Source organism: Malaclemys terrapin, chromosome 7, assembly GCF_027887155.1.
Source record: "Malaclemys terrapin pileata isolate rMalTer1 chromosome 7, rMalTer1.hap1, whole genome shotgun sequence".
Taxonomy (NCBI): domain Eukaryota; kingdom Metazoa; phylum Chordata; order Testudines; family Emydidae; genus Malaclemys; species Malaclemys terrapin.
Window position 1 is genome coordinate 78,906,567 of NC_071511.1, and position 25,290 is coordinate 78,931,856.

The 25,290-nt window shown below is 38.0% G+C and overlaps 1 protein-coding gene across 4 annotated transcripts in view; it reads right to left on the reverse strand.

Annotated features, from left to right (window-relative positions):
- The window catches only part of ANK3 (ankyrin 3), a 280,404-nt gene extending 256,171 nt beyond the window's left edge, over positions 1 to 24,233 (reverse strand). For all 4 annotated transcript variants that reach the window (XM_054035313.1, XM_054035315.1, XM_054035312.1 and 1 more), the window contains exon 1: positions 24,120 to 24,233. In XM_054035313.1, coding sequence (XP_053891288.1) covers positions 24,120 to 24,233 — 114 coding nt within the window. The remainder of the gene's footprint in view (positions 1 to 24,119) is intronic.
- Between the last annotated feature and the right edge of the window lie 1,057 nt (positions 24,234 to 25,290).

Genomic DNA, 25,290 nt, shown 5'->3' on the forward strand with positions numbered 1-25,290 from the left:
GTGAGTATATTTTAGATTTCTTCTTTAGTCTCACTTTTCAGTACAATCAGAGCTCCAAGCAAAGAGAGTGAAGCTAATGGTTGTATATGATATAAAATTATCAAACTGTAAATCCAGCCATTGCCTGGTGCTGCACTGCAGTTTCTGATACTACTCCTCTAGTGTCCCCAATGACATTAAGATAGCTCAGGGCCTACTTCCTTTTTAAGATGATACAAGAATTTTTTTAAAAGAACAAACATAACCTTGATCAGAGTATTTTAAAAGGAATTTTAAAAATAAACATCAAAAGCTGATTTTACCTTTATACACCCACACATTTTATATATAAGGACTAAACAAAATGAAGGGAAAATCCTGTATCCTGGAACCCATTGTGAATACAGATGGAATTTCTATGGTTCACCTAGTGCTTGTCTGGTTTAATGAAGACAGTAAATTACATAGCACAGTACTTTCATTCCATACTGCATATAGTACAGTGTAGCAGCAGCTACATTTCTACAAGGCATCTATGGGTTACAAATATTTCCCCTTTTCTCCCTGCTTTATTATATTATCCATGATTTACTCATCATATGGAACAACATGAAGCATAGTCTTCAAGATGAACACATTAGCTTAACAGAGTAAGAGAAAATGACCAGGGGCAATTCTATCTGCTCACTACTACACTCACAGACACAGACACACAATGCTGAAGAATAGAAGAATTATTTTTCTGGTTGCCATGAAAACGAAGAGATATAGCCTTACCTCAGAGGAAATGGTGTTAGAGATACAGGCTGAATAAGAAATTGGGCTGAACAGAACTACCTCAGCAGTACTAGACTGAATCAAACAGATTCTCTCTGAAATCCAGATGCCTGTGTGGATTCCAATCAGCCTTGTTTAAAACATATGATCATAGTTAATTGTTCATTAATTCCACCATGTTATTTGTGCACAGATTATACCCTACACAGGATGAATGTTTGGGGGGGGGGGGTACTCTCCAGCAGTGGAAATTAAAATAGATAATAACTGTGATTTTAAATCTTAATTATTTTAAGCTTGCATGCAATTTTAAAAGGCTTCAAAATGGACATATCCACCATTAGAAAAAAATATTTGAATGTCATAATGGGTTTAAACACCATTTAATTTTAAGTTTAATATAAAATACTAATTGTTCATACAGTATATAATATGCATAGTGTATTTCTTGTTTTACAGAAAACATTATATGGTGAATTTTTTATGAACATGGAGCCTGAGTTAACTGAAAAAGAATAGGGAATGCATTTGCAAATTTACCTGCCCACAGAATCTCTTGTTGTTTAAATAATAACACTAGCTTTGGGCCTGATCCTAACAGCCCTCTGCACATGGAACTCCCATTGATCTATTTTAATGGGTGAGCTGAATGAGGACTGTTTGAAAATTCTTGGAATATTTGAGCATGTAATACATCTCTCAAAAAAACAGAGGGAGTCTTTTAGCTGGTAATTCAGCTCTTGAAAAGATGAGAGGCAGGTAGACAGACAGACATTCCATTTTCAATTAGTGTTATTACTGCACAAAAACATGTGCAAAATATATTAATGAATGAAGAATGTACTGTGTAAAACGACTATTAGAGACAATGGACACATGGATATATTGCACCTATATTTTAGTACTGTACACTACTGGGTTTACATGTCTCATTTTACAAGACAATACACATTGTTACAACGTAACAAAGAAAACACTCAACTGAAAACGACAGTAATTACATATTAACTCTTGAGTCTCCAGAGTAAATTATGAGTCAAGACGGACTATGTTTGCTTAACTCCCAGCACTGTGGCTAGATATTTCATGGAATCTGAGATCTGAGTGTGACGTTACTGCATGTATGAGGTGTAATTGTAGCCGTGCTGGTCCCATGATATTAGGGAGACAGGGTGGGTGAGGTAAATTTTTTTTTTTAAATTGGACCAACTTCTGCTGGTGAGAGAGACAAGCTTTCGGGCCACACAGAGCTCTTCTTCAGGTCAGGGAAAGGTACCCCCAGGATCATAACAAAATGCAAAGTGTAACAGACTGCTTAGCATAAGTAATTAGCACATATTGTAAGGGACCATTCAAGGCCCGTTGACACTGCTGCAGTCATAGGACAAAAAAAGGGGCTTAGGTTATGTCTGCACTACAGTTTATGTCGGCATAAATTATGTCACTCGGGGGTAAATAAATCATCTCCCCCAACCAACATAAATTACACAGAGAGCACTATGTCGTGGAAGAGCTTCTCTCTTCAACATAGCTACCGCCGCTCGTGGGGGCAGGAGTAGTTAAGCTGAGGGAAGAGCTCTCTCCCGTCGGCTTAGAGCAGCTAAGTTAAAGAGTTTACAGTGGCGCAGCTGCACTAGTATAGCTGTGCCCTTAGTGATTTACAGATTTTTGTAATAAGCCATAAATCCAGTGTCTCTGTTCAGTCCGTGATTTTTAGTGTCTAGCAGAAAAATGAATTTAAGTGTTGTGCGGGTATCCTTTGTAGATGAGGACTGAGGGGTCAGATATAGAATGATTGCTTTGTGAAAAGGGTTCACTCACAGATGATAGGGTGTTTTTGTCTTTTATCATTTTCCTGTGTGAATTCATTCGAAAGCGTACTGACTGTCTGATTTCACTCACATAGTTGCTATTGGGGCATTTAGTGCACTGGATGAGGTACACCACATGTTTCATAGATTCATAGATTCTAGGACTGGAAGGGACCTCGAGAGGTCATCGAATCCAGTCCCCTGCTCTCATGGCAGGACTAAATACTGTCTAGACCAAGGGTAGGCAACCTATGGCACGGGTGCCGAAGGCAGCACATGAGCTGATTTTCAGTGGCACTCACACTGCCCAGGTCCTGGCCACCAGTCTGGGGGGCTCTGCGTTTTAATTTAATTTTAAATGAAGCTGCTTAAACATTTACAAAACCTTATTTACTTTACATACAACAATAGTTTAGTTCTATATTATAGACTTATAGAAAGACCTTCTAAAAACATTAAAATGTATTACTGGCATGCAAAACCTTAAATTAGAGTGAATAAATGAAGACTCGGCACACCACTTCTGAAAGGTTGCTGACCCCTGGTCTAGACCATCCCAGATAGACATTTATCTAACCTACTCTTAAATAGCTCCAGAGATGGAGATTCCACAACCTCCCTAGGCAGCTTATTCCAGTGTTTAACCACCCTGACAGTTAGGAACTTTTTCCTAAGGTCCAGCATAAACCTCCCTTGCTGCAGTTTAAGGCCATTACTTCTTGTTCTATCCTTAGGGGCTAAGGTGAACAAGTTTTCTCCCTCCTCCTCATGACACCCTTTTAGATACCTGAAAACTGTTATCATGTCCCCTATCAGTCTTCTCTTTTCCAAACTAAACAAACGCAATTCTTTCAGCCTTCCTTCATAGGTCATGTTCTCAAGACCTTTAATCATTCTTGTTGCTCTTCTCTGGGCCCTCTCCAATTTCTCCACATCTTTCTTGAAATACGGTGCCCAGAATTGGACACAATATTCCAGTTGAGGCCTAACCAGAGCAGAGTAGAGCGGAAGAATGACTTCTCGTGTCTTGCTCACAACACACCTGTTAATGCATCCCAGAATCATGTTTGCTTTTTTTGCAACAGCATCACACTGTTGACTTATATTTAGCTTGTGGTCCACTATAACCCCTAGATCCCTTTCTGCCGTACTCCTTCCTAGACAGTCTCTTCCCATTCTGTATGTGTGAAACTGATTGTTCCTTCCTAAGTGGAGCACTTTGCATTTGTCTTTGTTAAACTTCATCCTGTTTACCTCAGACCATTCTCCAATTTGTCCAGATCATTTTGAATTATGACCCTATCCTCCAAAGCAGTTGCAATCCCTCCCACTTTGGTATAATTTGAAAACTTAATAAGCGTACTTTCTATGCCAATATCTAAGTTGTTGATGAAGATATTGAACAGAGCCGGTCCCAAAACAGACCCCTGCGGAACGCCACTTGTTATACCTTTCCAGCAGGATTGGGAACCATTAATAACTACTCTCTGAGTATGGTTATCCAGCCAGTTATGCACCCACCTTATAGTAGCCCCATTTAAGTTGTATTTGCCTAGTTTATCGATAAGAATATCATGCAAGACCGTATTAAATGCCTTACTAAAGTCTAGCTATACCACATCCACTGCTTCTCCCTTATCCACAAGACTCATTATCCTATCAAAGAAAGCTATCAGATTGGTCTGACATGATTTGTTCTTTACAAATCCATGCTGGCTATTCCCTATCACCTTACCACCTTCCAAGTGTTTGCAGATGATTTCCTTAATTACTTGCTCCATTATCTTCCCTGGCACAGAAGTTAAACTAACTGGTCTGTAGTTTCCTGGGTTGTTTTTATTTCCTTTTTTATAGATGGGCACTATATTTGCCCTTTTCCAGTCTTCTGGAATCTCTCCTGTCTCCCATGATTTTCCAAAGATAATAGCTAGAGGCTCAGATACCTTCTCTATTAGCTCCTTGAGTATTCTAGGATGCATTTCATCAGGCCCTGGTGACTTGCAGGCATCTAACTTTTCTAAGTGATTTTTAACTTGTTCTTTTTTATTTTATCTTCTAAACCTACCCCCTTCCCATTAGCATTCACTATGTTAGTCATTCCTTCAGATTTCTCGGTGAAGACCGAAACAAAGAAGTCATTAAGCATCTCTGCCGTTTCCAAGTTTCCTGTTACTGTATTTCCCTCCTCACTGAGCAGTGGGCCTACCCTGTCCTTGGTCTTCCTCTTGCTTCTAATGTACTGATAAAAAGTCTTCTTGTTTCCCTTTATTCCCATAGCCAGTTTGAGCTCATTTTGTGCCTTTGCCTTTCTAATCTTGCCCCTGCATTCCTGTGTTGTTTGCCTATATCCATCCTTTGTAATCTGTCCTAGTTTCCATGTAGACATGTGTAGGTATACATGTGTAGGATCCAAGGATCTTGAAATGTGTATTTTGGGGGGTAATTGATCATTGTAGCAGGTTTTGCATCTGTTGTTCTGGCAGAATCTGGGTACTGCATGTACTTTAGTACCTAACTATAATTTGAAGATTACCAGTAGTGTTTTTGACTTTACTCTGATCTTTCTTCCTTGTGTATTTCCTGTTTTTGTTTACAGGACTTAGTGTTGCACTTGGAAATATTTAGGTTCACAAACTGATCCAAATAGACAATAAAAACTCTAAAATTGTTGCTTCAGACTAAGAGATTAAAATATATGCCTGGGAACTTCTCAGGACAAGTTCAGCCTAAAGTCAAGCACTGATTTACACAAGGCTAAATTTGGCTGCGAGGTCTTTGATGGCTTCAAAAGGGCTGCCAAAAGTGCACCTTGGGAAGACGACAGGCATATTAAGAAAATAATGAGATCAGATGATTTCTTTAGTCAAATTTTGTAGCAAAAAAAAAAAAAAAAATGCCACTAGCTTGAAACACTGTATTCCAAGTTTTAAGTGAGTCTGTATAGCAGAACAATGCATCTATAATGTAAGTCACCAAATGAATTAATTTTCCCCTTAATAAGCATGTGTAACTCGTTAATGCAAATGCAACTATGAGTTCATATTTAGAGAGGAAAGGCATGCTACCCTTAAATCATGGATTTATCACTGTTTTCACCTCCTACATCTCTTGTAATTTCAGTTATGTTTTGGCAACAACAAATGATTTAGTGTATTGATAATGTTGACAAATAAAACAGACACAGAAAAAACAGTGCCTTAGGCTGAGGCTCTCCAAATGTTAGAGATAGGCTCAAGCCCTGACACTTTCACCCTGATTGAGTTTTGGACACCCCCAAAAGTAAGGGTGATCAGATCTGTTGTTTTGGTTTAACTCATATAAAAGGCAGGTGACATTAGCAACCTTTAGATACACATTTCACACTGAACAGCTCCAGGAGTTGATGGTGGTCAGTTCTGGTGCTTTTGTTGACCTTCTCAACTAAAAATGGGGCATTTTTCTTAGCTACAACATATGGGATCAGTCCTGCAAGGTGATGCACATTATTGCCCCAATTCAGAAAATCACTGAGGCATATGTTCAACCTTAAGCATATGAGTACTTCTACTGAGTTCAATGGAAGTACAAACAGGCTTAAAGTTAAGCACAAGCTTAAGTGTTTTGCAGGATCAGGTCAGAGTATTTAACAGTTTTGTAATATCAAGTGCCATGACAACAGAGAGAAAGATATTAGGCAGGTTGCTTAGCAATTTAGTGAATAATAGAAAAAAGAACAGCGTGCATTTTTCTATCTTTGTCATTGAAAGCAAATTTTAAAACAGCAGTAATTCTCAAAACAATAAATTGTATTAAACATTGTTCATTTTTGGTTTCTTATCACACAAGGTATTATCATTTATTAACCTCACTTAAAAAAAAAGTGGAAATATTTCCCTTTATGGAAATTAGAAACATTGAATCTGCTCTCTATCTTCAACATGTGACAATCCGTCTACTCCCCCCTTCCAAACATTGTAAACTGCAGCAACTAATGCAATTTTGTAGTAAGGCCATTTTAAAAATGCAAGCAAGGAACATCATTTCCTTTGACTAACACAAAGGAATTTGCTTTATTTATGAAGATTTATTTAATTTCTTCTTTGTGAATGCATAGATGCATTCTTCTTATTCTGCAGAGTGAGCCAAATACAGTTCACTTTACTCACACAAGTAGCCTCATTATATTCAATGGGATTACTCAGGTAAGGAAGCCAGATTTGGCCCATTATCCAATCCTTTTTATAATACATTTGGAATGATTCTTTAAATCGTTTTAAAATCAAACACAGCTTCTTTTTTAACTGAATTAACTTACCCATTTAAAAAACAAACAAACAAAAAAGTCCCCTAAAATATCAGCAGTATGTTACAATTAAAGGGCGGTATGCTGATCTCTTTACACTGAATAGCACTTTCATCCACAAGAAGTCGTCCCAGTGACTTGAGAGGAGGAAGCTGCTATTCAATGTGAGTGATTGCCAGAATCTATCCAACTGTGAAGAAGAGAAGTTGTAGTTTTCTTATTCTGAAAAGAAAAAAAGCAGCCTATCCGCCTGCTATGATTTAGATAGAAGCTAAACATTTTCGGTTCCGCAAGTTGCAAAAATTAGTGAGTAAAGCCCATTCTGTCATTCTGAGGGTGATATGATCCCAGTGTATTATTTCTGTCCCTCTCCTCTACTGCCAGGAGTTCTTCTCCTGAGTAGCCATTAACATCTCACTAGCAGAAGGTATTCAAAGGTAGGTTATCCATTAAGCCTAATCTTCCACAGCTCTAGAGCTCAAACCTGCAATTGCCCAAATATATACAGTATAGCTGGACTACATGCATGGAGACATGATACCTAACTACCCACAAAACAAGATAAAGCATCAAGTTAGTCCTCAATTTAATGAGCTTTAATATGTAATATTTTCTTTTGAAAGATCAAATTATCCAAAGGAAAAATGGTATCATTATAAACTGAATATAAAACACACAAAATGACAGATATCACTCTAAACAAAATCACTGGCAGCTTCTGTAAGAAATTTTTAAAAAGGAGTTTTGCCCAAAGGAAATTCATACACAATTATTTCCAGTCAAAAACAGAGTATATTTCAATATTCCTGTCAAAAGACTGAAAGCTTAGCTAAAAATACTCTCTTAAACAGGGTTTCTCTCTCATTAAAAGCTGGCTTTTGCAAGCAGGCTAAGAGTCACTGTTCTTTATTTATATCCATTTGTACATTTCTTCAGTGTGTATTTATATCTTTAGACATCCTTTAGTTTGAATATGAACATTTCTTATTAATTTACTTCTGTTTTGTAATCTCACCTTTCCTTGTCTTTGATAGCAGACTATTTCTAGGAAATGAAGAAGGATGGTCACAAAGACAATACGAGTTCATAAATTTCTCTTTTAAAACTAGGACGGAGATATTGTATTTGCTTAGTAATTGGACAATATTCAATCTATGTACATGTAATATGAATGTACATATACAGTAATGTAGATTACAAAATGAATTTTATGTTTTTAATGTTAAAGTTACTAATAATATATATTCCTCAGCACAACACAGCTTCAAAGGGCAATTTTTATTTTATTGTTTTAATAATGTTTTAATTGTTTTGTTTAACCTTAGATCGGAAATACCTTTTAAGTGATGAGATCTGAAGATGTATAGTTTGCTCCTTGTATGCGGTCATTAGCAAAGCAATAGGTTATATGTTGATCATATGAACTTGTGCAATCAGGTAATGGATACAAGGTCTCATCTTTTTAAGGACTTAATCAGGACTTAATCTCTTGGATGTCCTTCAGTCAATTAACCCTCTTGCTTTGCTATATAAAGCTTGAGGACTTTATTTTCCCCAGTATAATGCCTAAGCCCCTTCGCCTTACGGGCCAGGACTTCTGCCTAGGGAAGATAAGTTAATGAGGACAACTGCAATCCCACAGCAACAATCCAATCAGAGAATCATAAGCCCAGCAACAGCTCTATAGTAATTTGCCTCAACAATACTGCTAACATTTTAAGAGAAGAAAACCATCCTCTTTAGCCACAATATAGCATTGTATCCTCTTCGTCTTTCAAAAAAGCTATATGCACAGTGCTAGGGTGAAATACTGACCAACTGAGAGTTTTGCCATTGACCTCAACTAGAAACAGGATTTCACCCCAGACTCTTAGGAATTGATCGAAAGCCCATTGTTCCAAAGTGACTTCAGTGGGATTTTGGATCTGGCCTTTAGCAAATATAGAATTTTATATTCAATTTTGTTTCAATTTCCCCTCCTCTTGCCTCCTTATTACTACTAGCAGAGTCTGCCCAAAGTATTAGAACTCCATCATGAGCTGGAGTTAGTTTCACAGCAGCTAGTTCCAAGTAAACAAACAACATACTTGGACCAGTTAATATGAATACATGTTGAAAACTGTCCTTTGGTCAATGCTCACATTTCAATTTCTAGCCGCTTTCCAATGTTTTCTTTACTTCAGGTTTCAGAGTAGCAGACTTGTTAGTCTGTATCCACAAAAAGAACAGGAGTACTTGTGGCACCTTAGAGACTAACAAATTTATTTGAGTATAAGCTCTCATGGGCTACAGCACACTTCTTTGGATGCATAGAATAGATGACTTTACTTCAGTCATCCTTATCTTCTTTCAAAATTAGCTTTTTTAAAAACATTGCCAGCTTTGATTATGCTTTTAGCTTTCTTGTTCTAAGATGAAAGGGGAGAGGTGAGCAGCTCTTTTGGAAGCACGTGGCTATTTGATGTTGACTGTAATATTTGAATAGCTCTAATGCAAAGCTTGTTTGGTTACAGCATCTCTGGGTTTTTGACCCAAGGCAGATTGTGCATGTGGCCTTTCAAGCTGAATTTATTGTATCTGTTCAGTGGTTCTTCTAAGTGGACCTAAGAAATGGGAGATTCGACCAGAATTCCAAGAGTTTAGCTTCAAGAAGTATAACAGACATATAGGTCAACAATTTGATATGTACAAAATTATTATGAACTGTTGTGCATTTAGCTGTCAAATGCATGCAATTCAGATGCCAGGCATCTGATCATATTACTAATTATAGCAGATATTTTGTAAGTTAGATAAATAGAAATAATTGTAAAGCATTTAATTTAAAAACTCTTTTACAATTCTGATATTCCTATTTGATTTCCTCCGAAGTTTAAATAATATGACCACCTATCTTCAAAACAGCTTTTATCCATTGGCTAGTTACACCAAACTCAGATAATGAGTCTCAACAAAAGCATACTGTATGTACTCTTAATACACAATGCTATAATTACAGTTGATAGCATGCAAGCTCTTTTAGTTTAATAAAATAAACGTAAAATAAAACCACCACCACACCACTTTATTTCCACCTGCACTATGGCAACATGCCAGCAAAATGTTACTGAGCTCTGTAGATGTGGTCAACAGATCACATCTAAATGTACTAGAGAAGCATTGGATAGTTACACAACAGAAAGAAAGTATAAATTATGTACATTATTTCTTTTCTAGTAATACATAGTAAAACTAAGAATGGAACATAAACCTATTTACTGCCTAATATATATTTTACAAATATAACAAGAAAGTAATACTTTGCTCCTGTCTTTTTAAGAGGATCCTAAAGTATGCAAGTATTATCCCTATTTTACAGATAAGAAACAGAGGTTAGGTAACTTGCCAAAGAACAAGCCAGTGGAGAGTCCAGAACAGAACTCCTGACTCCCAGTTTGTTGCTAGATATTGTGTCCTCCCTATTTTCATATTATTATACCAGTACTGCACACAATGTGCTAGACATTTATGATGTCCTTTTTTCTTGTAACCAGGCATTTTGGAACTAAGAAGAATATGGACAGAAAAAGGAAGAACACAATATTTAAGAATTTGAACAAAACATACTCTTTCCTAATAATTATAGAAAGCACTGGTTGCTCTTCAGGGTGTCCTACTTAGATTCTTTGATTGTGTTCCCACTGTCATAAGAGATGTTTTCCTCTCAACATCCTTTTAATCTTTTCAGACTAGTAGAAAAACAGCAGTCTTTAGCTATCAGAATTTTGATGTGTAACAGCTTCAAAGTGCTGGTGGTTTCAAATTAAATCAAGTGATGGGAAAAACTAGGACTTCAGGTTTTCAATGCATTCATGGATTCTCCTTGAAGGTGTTTGCTTTGCTTAGGTGGTAAAATATATAAAGGGAAGTCTTTCCCCCCCACTTCTCTTTAATTGGTATTTTGAAGGCATATGCCAATATCCAAATAAGGGATATTTAAACTTTTCAGAGTCCTGTCCAGGAGAGAGCAACCTTTGATGGCCCACACTGGTTCTCCAGAACACTTTACCCACGCAGCCTGGCCAAAAAGGCTATTCTGAGGGATGTTTACTCAGTAGTACAGCAAAATACTGTATTTACTTACACATGTGCATGCACACACTTATCTTAGGCTTTGTCTACCTGACCATTTTTGTCAGTAAAACTTTCATTGCTCAGGGGTGTTAAAAAACACCCCCTGATCGATATAAGTTTCACCGATGAAAGTGGTAGTGTGGACAGAGGCTCTCCTGCTGACATAGCTAATGCCACTCATTGGGGGGAATTTAATTATGCCGGCAGGAGAGCTCTCTCCCGCCAGCAAAGAGTGGCTACACGGGAGACCTTACAGTGGCACAGCTGTAGTGTTATAGCTGTTCCACTGTAAGGGCTGTATTGTAGACAGTTTGGAGAGCCACAAGCTGGCTGGTGCCTGTATTCCTCCCCTCATAGATGGGGTTCACTCCAGTGTTTAGGCACTTCTCTGTGCTGCATGGTCTAGGCAGAAATGTAGTTTTAGATACTTTCCCCGTCAACTTTCCTACAACCTAGGAAGAAAAATGTCACCTTCTACACCAGGAATGAATATATGATTACTTGCATTACCACATAAATCCTCAGATTAATTATATCTGGGCATCAAGAGCACAGGAAGCCGGACATGTCAAATGTTCTGAAACATTAAACATTACCTTACTGACTGATGACTGGGATGTCACTAAAGCTTCAGAAATAGTCATATTAGTGCCCAGTAGGAGAGGTGATAAGGCTATAAATAAATAAAAGGCAGACAATGTGGGGTATAAAACAGATGGGTAAACATGTCTATGTATAAAACATACCTTAAGCTATAAAATAATTCAAAGGGTCTTAGTATTACAATCAATGAATGACTTACAAATTATGCACAATAGGCCACAATCAACTCAATGATATCCATGGACTCCATTGATATTAGGCCATTATAATTTGACCTCAGTCGGTAGCAAGACTACAACTGGGTCTGCTGCATATAGAACAGCTTCTGTTTTACAGAAAGTTCTCTGGGGGCATCAGAAATCTTCATTAAAATGAGATAAGTCTGGGTACAATGAAAGGGACACATTATTAGAGGGATGACTGCCAAGTTAACTGAGAGTGTTTTTGTTACCTGAAGGTGGTCAGTGACCAGTGGCAGCTCCAGGCACCAGAGCTCCAAGCGCATGCCTGGGACAGCAAGCCGCGGGCGGCGCCCTGCCGGTCCCTGCGAGGGCGGCAGTCAGGCCGCCTTCGGCACAATGCCTGCAGGAGGTCCGCCGGTCCCGCGGATTCAGCGGCAATTTGGCAGCAGGTACGCCGAAGCCGCGGGACCGGCAGACCACCCGCAGGCAAGCCACCAAAGGCAGCCTCACTGCCATGCTTGGGGCGGCAAGAAAGCTAGTGCCGCCCCTGTCAGTGACATAGGGTTATCCAGTGTCCTGAGGTTAAAAAGTGTCTCAGAGTGATTCAACATGCTGAATAAAGTGAATTTCTATATACCAAATCTCTAACCACCACCACTTCAACCACCAAAAAGTCCATTAAAAGTAAGCCGTTTGTTAAATATAACAGAGGGTGCAACATAGAGTAAAATGTAGTTTTAATGCTGTCTGTAAAGAGAAAAACTCTTGAAAGTTCATTTGTTATACAGACAATGCAGAGAAACTAGACTGAACCTGAACTGTAAGGCTGACATCAAAAATTGCAGTAACTTGTTTTTTGATGTTCATGATTTTGTGAACTCAAAATGAAATTCAGTCTTAGAAATTTTTGTTCTTGTTATTTGTCATTTAAATAACTTCAAAGGGGAAAATGGATGAAGTTTGAAAAAGCTCATCTAACTTTTTGATCTGTTCTATTTTATGACATACTCTTTGAAATCATATTTTGATTTAAAAAACAAACAGACAGATTCAAGATATCTTTAGGAACCAATCAGTGACAGAAATAAAAGAGAAAATCACAGCGTAAAAGACATTAACAGACTATTCTATAAATAGCCACTCTGTATATCTAAATCCCACCACCCACTGAGATCCATGAAATGGAAAGTACTGAAGTTTTGGGGACAGATTCTTTCTCATGATCCAGCACTGGCAGCACAAATGGGCCAGACACTAACTGCATTTGGCTAGTCAACAGCTTTCCCAAGGAGGCAAAGGGAGTGCAATGTCCATTGAGATAAAGCCAGCCTAGCCAATTCCAACAATACTATCATCCCAGTCCTGGCACAGGTGGTGTGCTGGTGTGTGGTTGGAACACCAATAAACTCTGCCAACTCGCAGCAGAGAGTTGAAGACAGTTGCTACCTGGAGAAAGTTAGAGCAGCCTAAGTCAGGGCCACAGCTGAAACTGTGCAGGACAGACAATCAGGGAGTCATAACCAACTCCATGAAACCCGACCCTTTATCTATAGTAAAAATCTTACTATATAAGTGCAAAGCATGAATTTGTAGCATATGGATGTTCTGGTCTATAAACCCTTTACTTTTTCAAGTTATGGATGACAATATCAAAACGGAACTTTTGGTCAATCCAACGGTAGGGATACCATGCACTTAATTGCCCACAAACGTGCATCATTCCGCAAAGTATGCAAATCCCTGAACTAAGATTGGTTACTAGTTGCCATCAGCCTATCAGAGTGCAGGGATTTGCATGATCACTGTAAGCATATTTTAAAAATATAATTCTGCAAATTCCTCTACTTCGGCTGCTAGAAATCCTTTGGCTGCAGTCAAAATTCAGCATTCACAATGCCTCCTCATTTCTGACACCCCTTTCCACTCTGTCACTCCAGCTCAGCTCAGATACCTAATGAAATTTAAGTTAAATGTGGAGGGCACATAGGAAGGGCATTGAGGAGGGCCTAAAGACCTCCCAGTAGCAAAGGATTTACAGTATCCAAACAGAGTGCTTAGAAGAGGAAGAACACATTTCATTAAAAGCACAACCTGAAGGTGCTTCCTTTCCACTGTGCTCAGAATTTCCTTACAGCATATGAAGGATAGATATATTATACCTATTCTCTATTTACATACATATGCTTAAGTGATGTTAGAATAAACAAAGGTGGTATATGTGACTAAAATATGAATTACTGACCTGAGGTTTTCCTTCCAATAAACAGCATAAATTATCACCTCTGGGATTATCAGAATTTACAAACCTCAAATAGAGGATTGTATGTTTAAGAGCAAGATCACATGCAGTATGAGTAAATTGGTGTCTTTTCATGGATTTCAATAGACTAATACATGGCACCTGCGAGTCCCTCATGTTTTTATTTCATGCAAAGGATGACACACGCGTCTTCTGACTATCATATTAGGCTTTATGCACACTACTGGCCCCTACTGGATGAAACATAAGATTTGCATAAGAGCATCCCTGTCTCCATAGTGGCAGGCTTAGAGAAGACATAAGTCTTAATACTACTGAATGAGAGTCTTCCATGAGCTCAAGGTGATAGGCAGCCTGTATTGGGAGTGGCTGCTGGCAAGTTCCTGGTGGCATTTTTGAAGCATCACAAACAAAGGCTCTAAATGTAGCTTTTAAATCCACAGTATGGTAGCCATGTTTTGGACTCTTCATACTCTCTCTTTTTCACACCTATTTATAATCACTCCCCTTTCCATTTCCCCTCTGCCCTTTTGCTGTCTCAAAGGGTCAGTTCAAAATGACCAAGAGATTTGCAGGAGCAGGGGATATAAAATTAATTTTAGATCTATTTGAAAATGGAGAACTCAGTTCACACAAACAATAGCTATCTTGTCCACTGTGGCATCACAATTCATATGCTTACCATAGAGTACTAAAAATAATCAGGGATCCTATAGTGTAAATGATACATTTTTGTTTTCATGACTAAACAAAGTATAATAGAGGGCCAGATTCAGATACCATTACTCAGAGTGAGCCGTACCTTCTTCTGTGAGTAGTTCCATTAGTTTCAATGGGATAGCTACAGAGTAGGTATACACTACATTGAGTTAAGGTATCAGAATCTGGCTCAGAGAATCTTGCTTTGACTGCAGTTGAAATTAGCTTTGAGGGACTATCTATGAGCATTGGGTACCAATTTTAAACAAATCCTTTCTACCTCGACCATCTCTCTTTACTTATGAGGTCATTTTCAATTAAGGATTAAAAAGAATTTGAAATACTAAAAATAAGATTTACATTTGATACATAACCATTAAGGTATAACAATTAATACAATTTTATCTCTCTACAGCCAAATGACCTAAATATATTTGAACAAAAGTATTGGAAGAACAGCACAACACATAGCTAAAATATATTAAATAATGTAAAACAGACAAAACTAAAATGCTATTGAAATAGTTCTCAAAATGATTTCCAAAGATTCCTTTCAGTCTACGATAGAATATACTGTGTCAGGTGGTACAATATATACTGTATCTTCATACAATGACAAGGACAAAAATAAGAGTTACTCAAGCCACTGAATATTAATTATTTAGGTGCTCATGTACATCTCTATGAACTCAAGGGTCCCCTTGAGTGCAACAAGTGCATGCTAGAAATGTGTGACACTATTAAATTATGTTTGGCAGATATTTTGAATATGCAGAACCAGATATTTTTTTATGTGAATTTATTTGGTGTGTAATTTTACAGTTTCTGCTGTAAACAGAGGTTACAAACCCTGGTTTCTAAAGCAAAATTGGTGAACTTCATCTTACTTGGCAAAACTGTGGATTTTTATAAATGCATGCCAGCAAACATTTTCTCTTTAAGTATCAAAAAGAGCTTCCAACAAAAAGAGTTTTTCACCTGACGATATTATTTTTCATTTGAATTAATAAAATACCAAAATAATATATTATTACTCTTTACATTCATTTATGCACATTTCATTTCAAAACACAAAGTGATTTCAAGCTATCTATACAGGATAAATGTAGTGAGCAACCTGGAGATTAGCAACTAGCCACCTTCCAAAACACTGATTGGCAGCTTGATGCATTAGAACGATTTACAGAATTTGCCATGTGATTCTTAATATTCAGGCAAGAACTCTAGGCCTGATTTTCATGATTATTGAACACTCATGGCTACAACACATCAATAGGTGTTATTGATGCTCAACACCTATGAAAAGCAGGCCCTCTTTTTTTAAGGTCTCATCCAAAAGACCAACACACAGTAAACTGGGTCTAATTCAATTTCTTTCTCTTGGATGGATGGAATGCTGACTTACCTTTAAGCAGGATTTCAGTGTGTGGTTCTAGGGAACCTAGACATTTCAAGCACAAAGCTTAGACCTCTAAAACAATTACATTGCAGAAAAAACTATACAAACACCAAAAAATTAGTGGATAACTATTTTGGAATCCCACAAATATGATTGTGTGTCAGTGAGAATTTCTTCATGTTGTTCTCAAAGTCTTGCTCACAACTCAAGAGAACTCAGAAACATCTAAGCCTATATACTAAACATTATTCTATGGAATTTCTGCAACATCCAATGGGTCACCAACCTTGGAGGCATTCTAAGCCTGATCTGGATCTTTTAAACCAGTGCAACATAACTCTGGACAAAGTGCAGTGATTTACACCAGGATTATACTCCTAAATCAGAAAGACAGTGTTTTACACACACCTTGCACTGGTATAAATGATCATACCAGGTGCAGGGCAATGGTGAATCCAGCTCTTTTTTTAATCAGAATTCCCATTTAAATCAATGTGGTGTCTGCATTTGGAAGAATTAGGCCTTATGTATCTAGTGTGGGTTTAAGTTTAATAAAAAAAAAAAAAAAACACTACAAAACCCAAGCTTTTAAAAAGCACTTTTCATCAGTAGATCTCAGAGCACTTCACAATCTTGCTACTGACCTTATAATTCACACTTGATTGTATTATTATATATTTATATCATTGTAGCACTTAGGAACCACCCCAACTAGTTCTCTATTTTCTTTTATACCCCTTATTTACTTGGCAACCACAGCATGGTTCATGGACACCGTACCAGATCCTCACACCCCACCCAGTGCAATTAACCGTTCATTTCAAAAGTATTTTAAAATACATCCATGTCATTCCCATCGTGAAAGTGAGGTAACAATTTGGAGTCTATGCCACCCAGAGAATACAGTCATTATTATTGTTTTCTCCATTCACAAGTCACATTCATCACCACTTAATAGTAAAACTGGCTCTCCAGCTCATTTTAAAATCTGTAAATTTCACAGTTGCTACTCTTTAACAAAGGTTTGATCAGTTCTGTTATTGAATAATTTCTAAGGGTTGTAGCAATATAAACTTTAGTGAATGAAGGAAACTGCACCAAAGGAATTTGGCTTATAGAATCATAGGACTGGAAGGAACCTTGAGTGATCATCTAGTCCAGTGCCCTGCACTCATGGCAGGACTAAGTATATTTTTAGCGGGGTTGTCACCCTGCTCCTGCCCTGAAGGGCTTAAAGCAGCCCTGGGAGAGGGCTGTGGCAGGGGAAAAGCCAGGCTGATTGGGGGAAGCAGCCACAGCTGGTGCCACGCCGCAATCAGGCAACAGCTGGCCCTATAAGAGGGCTGAGGGCCAGAGGCTAAAAGGAGAGACGCTCTCTCTAGCTTCAGAGAGAGAAGGACCTGGATGCCTGGGAAGCTGAGGAGAGTACCTAGGGTTGGGGAAGGGCAGAGGGAGCTGGGGAGCTCCAGCCTAGCAAAGCCCCAGGCCGCAGGCTGAGTTAAGGGCTCACCATGGGTACTGGGGCTGCAGAGGGGCAGCCCAGAGATAAGCAGAAGCAGCTGGTCTAACCCCCCCCCCCCTTGCCGATGAGTGGTTTACAGACTGCAGTCTGCCCCAGTGAGCGGGGACTAAATAGAGACTGGCAGTAGCCACTGAGAGAAGGTGGGGATAGGGGGTTGGGGGTTCCCCTGGGAGGGGAGACCCAGAGTGAGGGGGTACCGCAGTAGGCAGAACCCCTGGACAAAGGGCACCAGGGTCTGGGAAGGACATGGGGGCCAGCAGTAGGTGAGACACCGGCCTGCAGAGGGCGCTCCGGAGGCTGAAAAAAGATAATTCCCTGGAAAGCCAGCAGGGGGCGCCACAGCAGTGAGTCGTTACCTTGACACAATTATCCTCAAAAGCTTCAAACTTAGGCCATTTCATACTATGAAAATACCAGTACTTTACATACATTTTGGCACATGGCATGACACTTTAAAAGTTATACAAAACTTATTTTCAATTTGTTTTCAATGCTTGTTCAACTATAGCATGTTTTAATTTTGCTTAAAAGAATATTTTGTTACCCAAGTTTTATGGGGGGGAAATTTCTCCATGGGGAAAAAACGAAAAGACAAGGGGACAAATTCTCATCTGAGTCAAATCAGTATAGTCTCAATGACTTAAATGAAGACAGGCTGATTTACATCAGCTGATGATCTGGCCCAGAGTGTCATTTTAACAATCTTTCTACAACATGAAGAGCACTTATTTCACAGGTCATAAACTTCCCCCTATTGCCAACATGTATAATATATGTGTGCAAACACACTGTGTGCAATCTGAGACCACTATTTACATAACAATCAACACGTGCACAGTGACTCAGACAAGCATTGGGCCTAGGAGTTGAGATGCAAAAGAGAGAAAGGGGAAGAAGTAGAGGATTTAAACTTGTAGAGCCCAGGAATGTAAACTCGCAAAAGCCGGACAAACTCATTTTCTTTGTTTAACAGATGGATGTAGAAGTTAAAATTGACTAGGACAACCTTAATTAATGCAGCTAGCAACTGTGTATTCTTTCAAGGGCTGTCGTGAGTGGAGCAAATGTTCTTATAAGCTGAATTGGAAAAAAACAAAACAAAAGCCACACAATAAGAATTCAGCATTACTTATAAATCCACATTAAGAGAAAACAAATGAAAATAAGTTTTCCTTTGACAGCCCAGTTGTGCTCAGCTTTGTGGTTGCATAACTTTAAGCACATGAATAGTCTTGGCGAAATCAACAGGAATCCTCACTGCTTAAGCAGGGCCCAATGAGAAGGCACCAGGAGGCCTCCCTCTTATGGCCCGTGAAGGAGATGGGCAAAACCGAGTAACTTACACTCACCTGGACACAAGGGCTGGGCAAGAACAGTGCTGCTAGCCACTCCAAAAGGGGATGAACACTAGTCAAGCCCCCTCTACACCAATCAGTGAGGGGAGTGTTTGTTGTATCCTCTAAAAAGGTGGCACAAAGTCTCCCAGAGTTACCTCCAATACAGAGCTGTTCCTAGAAACCCAGTAGCCCTCTTAGTTACCTCCCAAGGGCCTATTTCATGTTCTGTACAGTATATGCCTCTGACACAGTTTCCCTGTGTACAGGTGGAGGTCAAAATTAAGGGCATGATCCAAAGACCACTGAAGTCTATGGAATGACACATTGATTTCAATGGGAATTTGATTGGACTCTAAACTCTAGATTCACTTTTTCTTTGCCACAGGGCAATTGGTTATGTTCACAGATCTGCTTCATATTTTGAGCCGTAACATTGATTTTATTTACCCTGACATGTGAGGATGCCAGTATTGTCAATCTCAGATGTTCAAAAATAATGAGACACAAAGTGAGTGAGGTAATATCTTTTATTGGACCAACTTCTGTTAGTGAGAGAGACAAGCTTTCGAGCTTACACAGAACTCTTCCTCAGGTCTGGGAAACTTACTCAGAATTCAGAGGAGCAGCCATGTTAGTCTGTATCCGCAAAAAGAACAGGAGTACTTGTGGCACCTTAGAGACTAACAAATGTATTTGAGCATAAGCTTTCGTGGGCTACAGCCCACTTCATCGGATGCATAGAAGGGAACATATAGTAAGGAGATATATATACACACATACAGAGAACATGAAAAGGTGGGAGTTGCCCTACCAACTCTATTAATTACCTCTTAGAGTTGGTAGGGCAACTCCCACCTTTTCATGTTCTCTGTATGTGTGTATATATATCTCCTTACTATATGTTCCCTTCTATGCATCCGATGAAGTGGGCTGTAGCCCACGAAAGCTTATGCTCAAATAAATTTGTTAGTCTCTAAGGTGCCACAAGTACTCCTGTTCTTTTTACTCAGAATATCACAGCTAAATACAGGATGGAACAGATTGTTTAGCATACAAAAATAAAAAGTCAGATCCTGAAAATCATGAGATCATCTTAAAATCAAGTGATTAAAAAAAATTTGATTATGTTTATTAGCCTTGTGATTTTTTGTCTCTTTAGGATGTTTTTCAAGCTTTTCTTCACAACGATTAGGCCTTGTCTACATGGGGAAGTTGCACCAGTTTAACATAAATCGATTTTTAAACTGATATAATTAAACCAGTGCAAATCCCTGTAAGGGTACTCTTTTCAGTTTAAGAGTGGTTTACTTAAACCTGTTCCCAACTGATTAAAGCTAAACCAAAAAAAAAAAAAAAGCCACTTCCACTGAAATTAAGAGTGTCCACACAGAGGTTTGCAGTAGTTTAACTAAATTCATTTCAACCTTGGGTTATACCAGTGCAACTTTCTCATATAGACCATTAAAAAATATATATTTTTATGAGAGCTGTGATTCCTTTATGTCCAGGAGCTGGGCTTTAAGTAAACATCAGATATCATGAGACTCATGGTAAAATTGCCAGGGTAACACAGGAATCCACAACATGCAGGATGGGATAACATCAGTTTTTAAGGTATCACAAATGGCAGCACTAGGGCCTTCAGTGTAAACGCACTATTCTGAGTTCCCCTGGAACCAACTAGCTCCCTAATATTATACACAAATGGAAACCACTTCCACCTTGCTGAATATTGTATAAAACATAAAATATTCAGTATGCACCTAGACTTACATTTTTCTTCTACAATATATTATAATTAAACCAGGGACTTCTGCCTTTATTGAGGGCTGACACTGAAGAGAGCATTAAAATCCTTCCTAGATGCTGGCATATGGGAAACAATTGCTAGTTTTCACAGCCAAAATTGTGCATGACCTAGGGCAACCTTGTCAGAAGCAGAACAGTCAGATAATTAAATCAACTGTTATTCTTAAAAGGTGTTCCAATCTTTTTTGTTAGTTTATCATTTAAGAGTAAAATTTGCCCTGATGTACTTGGGCTACACCCACTTAAGTAAGCAAGGACACTTCATATGCATCCAAAGTCAGAATCTTGCCCCTATTTTAAAATACATTTGAACAGAGTAAACAGCGAAATCTGTATATCAGTCAACAGATGCATCTCTCTTATTTTCTGGTACCATTTCTTTCTTTTGCTATGCCATGAATAAGAAACAATTAACAGCTGAATATTCATAAGTGCATACTATAAATTTAGATGTGCAAGTATAAGTGAGGATTCACATGCATGCACACTTATAATGTCTTCATTCTGTCAGTTAAACCCATGATAGTGTTATACATATAACCTTCACATTATTGTTATACACAATTTTAAACTCACTTTAGCCATGCTTGCATATGGTGGTAATGTGATTAATTTATATGTAAAATGATTGCACACTTTATGCATCATCACTGCAATCAACTATGTCTTCATTTGCATGCTTAACATAGACACATGCTAATGCGCACACACAGTTTTGAAGATTTGATCCTACAACTTAATGGACTGAATATCACCTAACAAGATATTTGTCTGTATGTTTTTAGAGCAAATCGTGACAGAAATTTTAGTACATGGTAAAGTGCCAAATAATTGAGAAAGCCGTGAAATTTCTTCCTCAGATTACAATCCTAACATTACACACAAATGACTATCAGTATGACGGGGGTTGGCATCATCAGTTTGTAGAGACTTTGTGCTCTCACAGGCCTGACTTTCAAACCATCTCATGCCTCAATCTCCTTACTGTCTAAATTATCTAGGGATATTAGCACTCACTGGTGTTTTAATGCAATTTGAAGACCCTAGACATTTGCATATATTGTTCAAGGGTTAGTGTTGTGCAACATCATGTGACTATAAAAAAAACTGAGTATTGCTTGCTTGTGGGTGGTGCAGAGGTACACAAAGAAGTGACTCAGAACTCATAGTGGAAATAATGGTTATTCTAAATATTTCACTGCGCCCCCCCAAGAAGTACAAAACAACAAACAACTAGAATGTCACAGTTTATGCCTGATGTATGATAGGCAGAATGGGATCCTCTTTGTGAGTAAACTAATATACCTGCACATGCACAAATTTTCTTTCCCACTTTCTATAGTCAGTGACAAGCTTACTACTTTTTCTTCATTCTCCTAATAAACTTAGTATGTCTTGAATCTGCAAGTCCTAAAAATACTGCTAAGAAAGAATTCCAAATTGATCACCAATCTCCAGCGTAATAGGGAAAAAAAACATTGTTGGTGTGAAACCTCTATGTTCTATTTGTTCTATTCTATGAAGAAACAAGACACTGAAAATCCATGCATTTACAATAAATAGATTGATATTTATCCAGGTCCCACTCTGGTTGCTAAGAGATTTCCCTTCTACAGCATTGTGTTGTATAAACAGTAAAGCATTTTTGTCCACAAAGCAATTGTCTCAGATCTCTGAATCAAGAGGCTATTATTGCCACATCTCTTCCACATTTTGCCAATAAGTAAATATGAATGAGCACAAAGACAAAGACAGCATATATATGGTTGTGTGTGCTATTGTTAAACTTAAGCCTATTATAGATAATATTGGCTCTCTCAATCATGAACAGAGTTAAATATGATACTATACATTTTAACTCACACCTCAAATGAAAATACATGGTGGTAGGCCAGATCCTTAAATTTGCATTGTTGTGTTCATTTTCAGCTGAAAAATGATAGCTACAATGCTACGGATCTGCATATAACCATAAAATCAGACAGGAAAAAATATTACATATTCAGACCAATTTTGATGTGAAATCTGCCCCAAAGGCAATATCCTAATTTTGTGCTTTCATTTGTACCAGAAAAAATACTGAGGAGACCTTTACATGTATATTTAAATGGAAAAGATATCTATAGTTAATATGCTGCAGTACACTCACTGCAGCCATCTAAACACAGCCTTCTAATGTGTTCACTAGAACAGAAGACAGTGGGTTTCTTAGTGCTTCTCATTAAGTTTAACACTGCCATTTCAGAAGAAAGAAGGGGAAAAGGCAGGAAAATGTTGACTGTTATCCATCCAAAAGCTGCACATATGTTAAAGGAAATCTACATGCCTTTCCGGAAGCACATGCATGGCTGCTTAGAGCACACTAAGATTATCTATCCCTTAGGGAATTTCACAAAGACACACACAAATTCTATATAACCACACTTCTGTGTTCAGACCATGGGCTTTTGGGCAATTTTTACTAATTGCAACCAATGACTAAGAAATCACTACAGGGCCTTATCTAAATGGACTAGTACACAAAGTGTCATTTTTAAGGACATACCCACACAGCACTCATAAGGACATCATCTATCATCATGCCACTTGCCTCAACTATTCTGTTTTATACCTTGATAAAAATAAAATAGACCACTATTAGATTCAAATCTTAATTGAACAATGATCACCCTAGTGTACTGAATTTTTCAGGTCTCGGTGTACCATAGATTTCTGCATCCAGGATAATTACACAGCAGAGAAAAACAAGGCTCTATGATCACAATCACATTTTAACCTAACAAAATCAAGTTGCTAACAACAAATTATTGTGGTTTGATTTTCCATATAATTTGCCTTTAGGAAAAAGGAAAAACAACAAAACATCTCAATTCTGTGACATTATTCTCAAAATGGATGTTTTAAGAGCCAAGCATGTGACATAGTCCCAACACAAAGAAAAATCTACCCTCACACACATTCACAGTAAGTATGTATACATAGGCTAAACTATTTATTCTATCAGTTAAGCCCATGACAGTGTTATACATGTAACCTTCACATTACGGTTATACACTATTTTAAAGTCACTTATAGCCATGCTTGCATATCATGGTAATGTGATTGATTTATACGTGAAATGAGTGCACACCTTCTGCATCATCACTGCAATCAACTAACAGCCGATTAAAAATTCAATTGCTTTGCAAACCCCACAGTTCTGGTTTGCAATGTTATTTTACAATCTTAACCAATTATTCAGACAGCTACCAAGTTACATATAAGAATGATCTCTGATAGCTCATTTGCAATGTAAGAAAACTGAAACAAAGGAATGCTTGTAAGAATTTGGTACAAATCTATATACCTTTCTCTTCCGATCCCGGGATCTTTTCCTGTGTTTTCTTTTTTTCTCATTTTCTTCATCAGCAATAATTTCTAAATCCCTGTTTTTCTTTAGCTGTGAGGCTGCATGAGCCATAATGCACTAAAAATCCTTTACAACAATGATTCCTTGTAAAAGGTGATATCCTCAGGCACCTTAACCAGCCCTTTCAGCAAATGTTCCAGTGACTGGAAGGATATCTTAGATCAGAGCCAGGAACACATTCAGAATCCAAAGATCTTGTAGAAGCTAGTAGGCACTACAAAAATGCATGTTTGCATATTTTCTTTCTATACCTTTCTGTACCTGAACCTTTATAAAGCAGTGCAGCCATCGTAATGCATTTAACGTAATGAAAAAGACAGCTGGGACAGAGAAAGCTGTATTATGGCTGTATCCCCTGCCACCAGCTGGAAGTGTCTAAGTGATTCCACTGAAAGGGGAATGCTAAAAAGGAGGGTTTTATATAAAAAAAATTACAGAACAACAACATATGCTGCATTATATTTTTTTTTACCAATTTTTAAATCTATTTTAAAAACCTATCCAAAAAAAGGAAAGTTCATTATCTATACTTCCCAGCTAGTATTGAATAGTAAGTCACTTAACCTACAATGAAATGGAGCAGCTCCTACTTTAGGTTAACTGCTGATGGTGACAAAAAATAAAATAAAAATTTCATTTTACCATGGAGACCCTGACTGCATTATGTAGAAAACAATGCATGCATTGCCATATCTTCACAGTGTGTCCTTTATGCTGATTTTTCAATCCCACTGCATTTTGTGGGAAAGGATTACTGAAAGCCCTGTTGTCTTTTTTTTTTTAAACCATACTTATTACAACACATCATACAGATAGAAAGATGTGATCATGCTAGTGTGTGAAACAGGCATTTAATTCATAGGAGGTTTCCTGGCACCATTCTCTTAACGTGGTCAAGAAAAGAGAGATCTGTGTTACAAGCACTATCTCCATGTACTTAGAATTGTAGTTTTAAGCTTTTATGTCAAGGCTCACTTCAACCACCTTACAATTTTTGACACCTGAGTCCTCAATGACTGCAGCTTTTGACTATTCATTCTGGGAGGTAAAATAGCAGCAGCCTTAGAGGCCTGCAGGAGGATCTTTTACTAAGATGTACACAGAACAA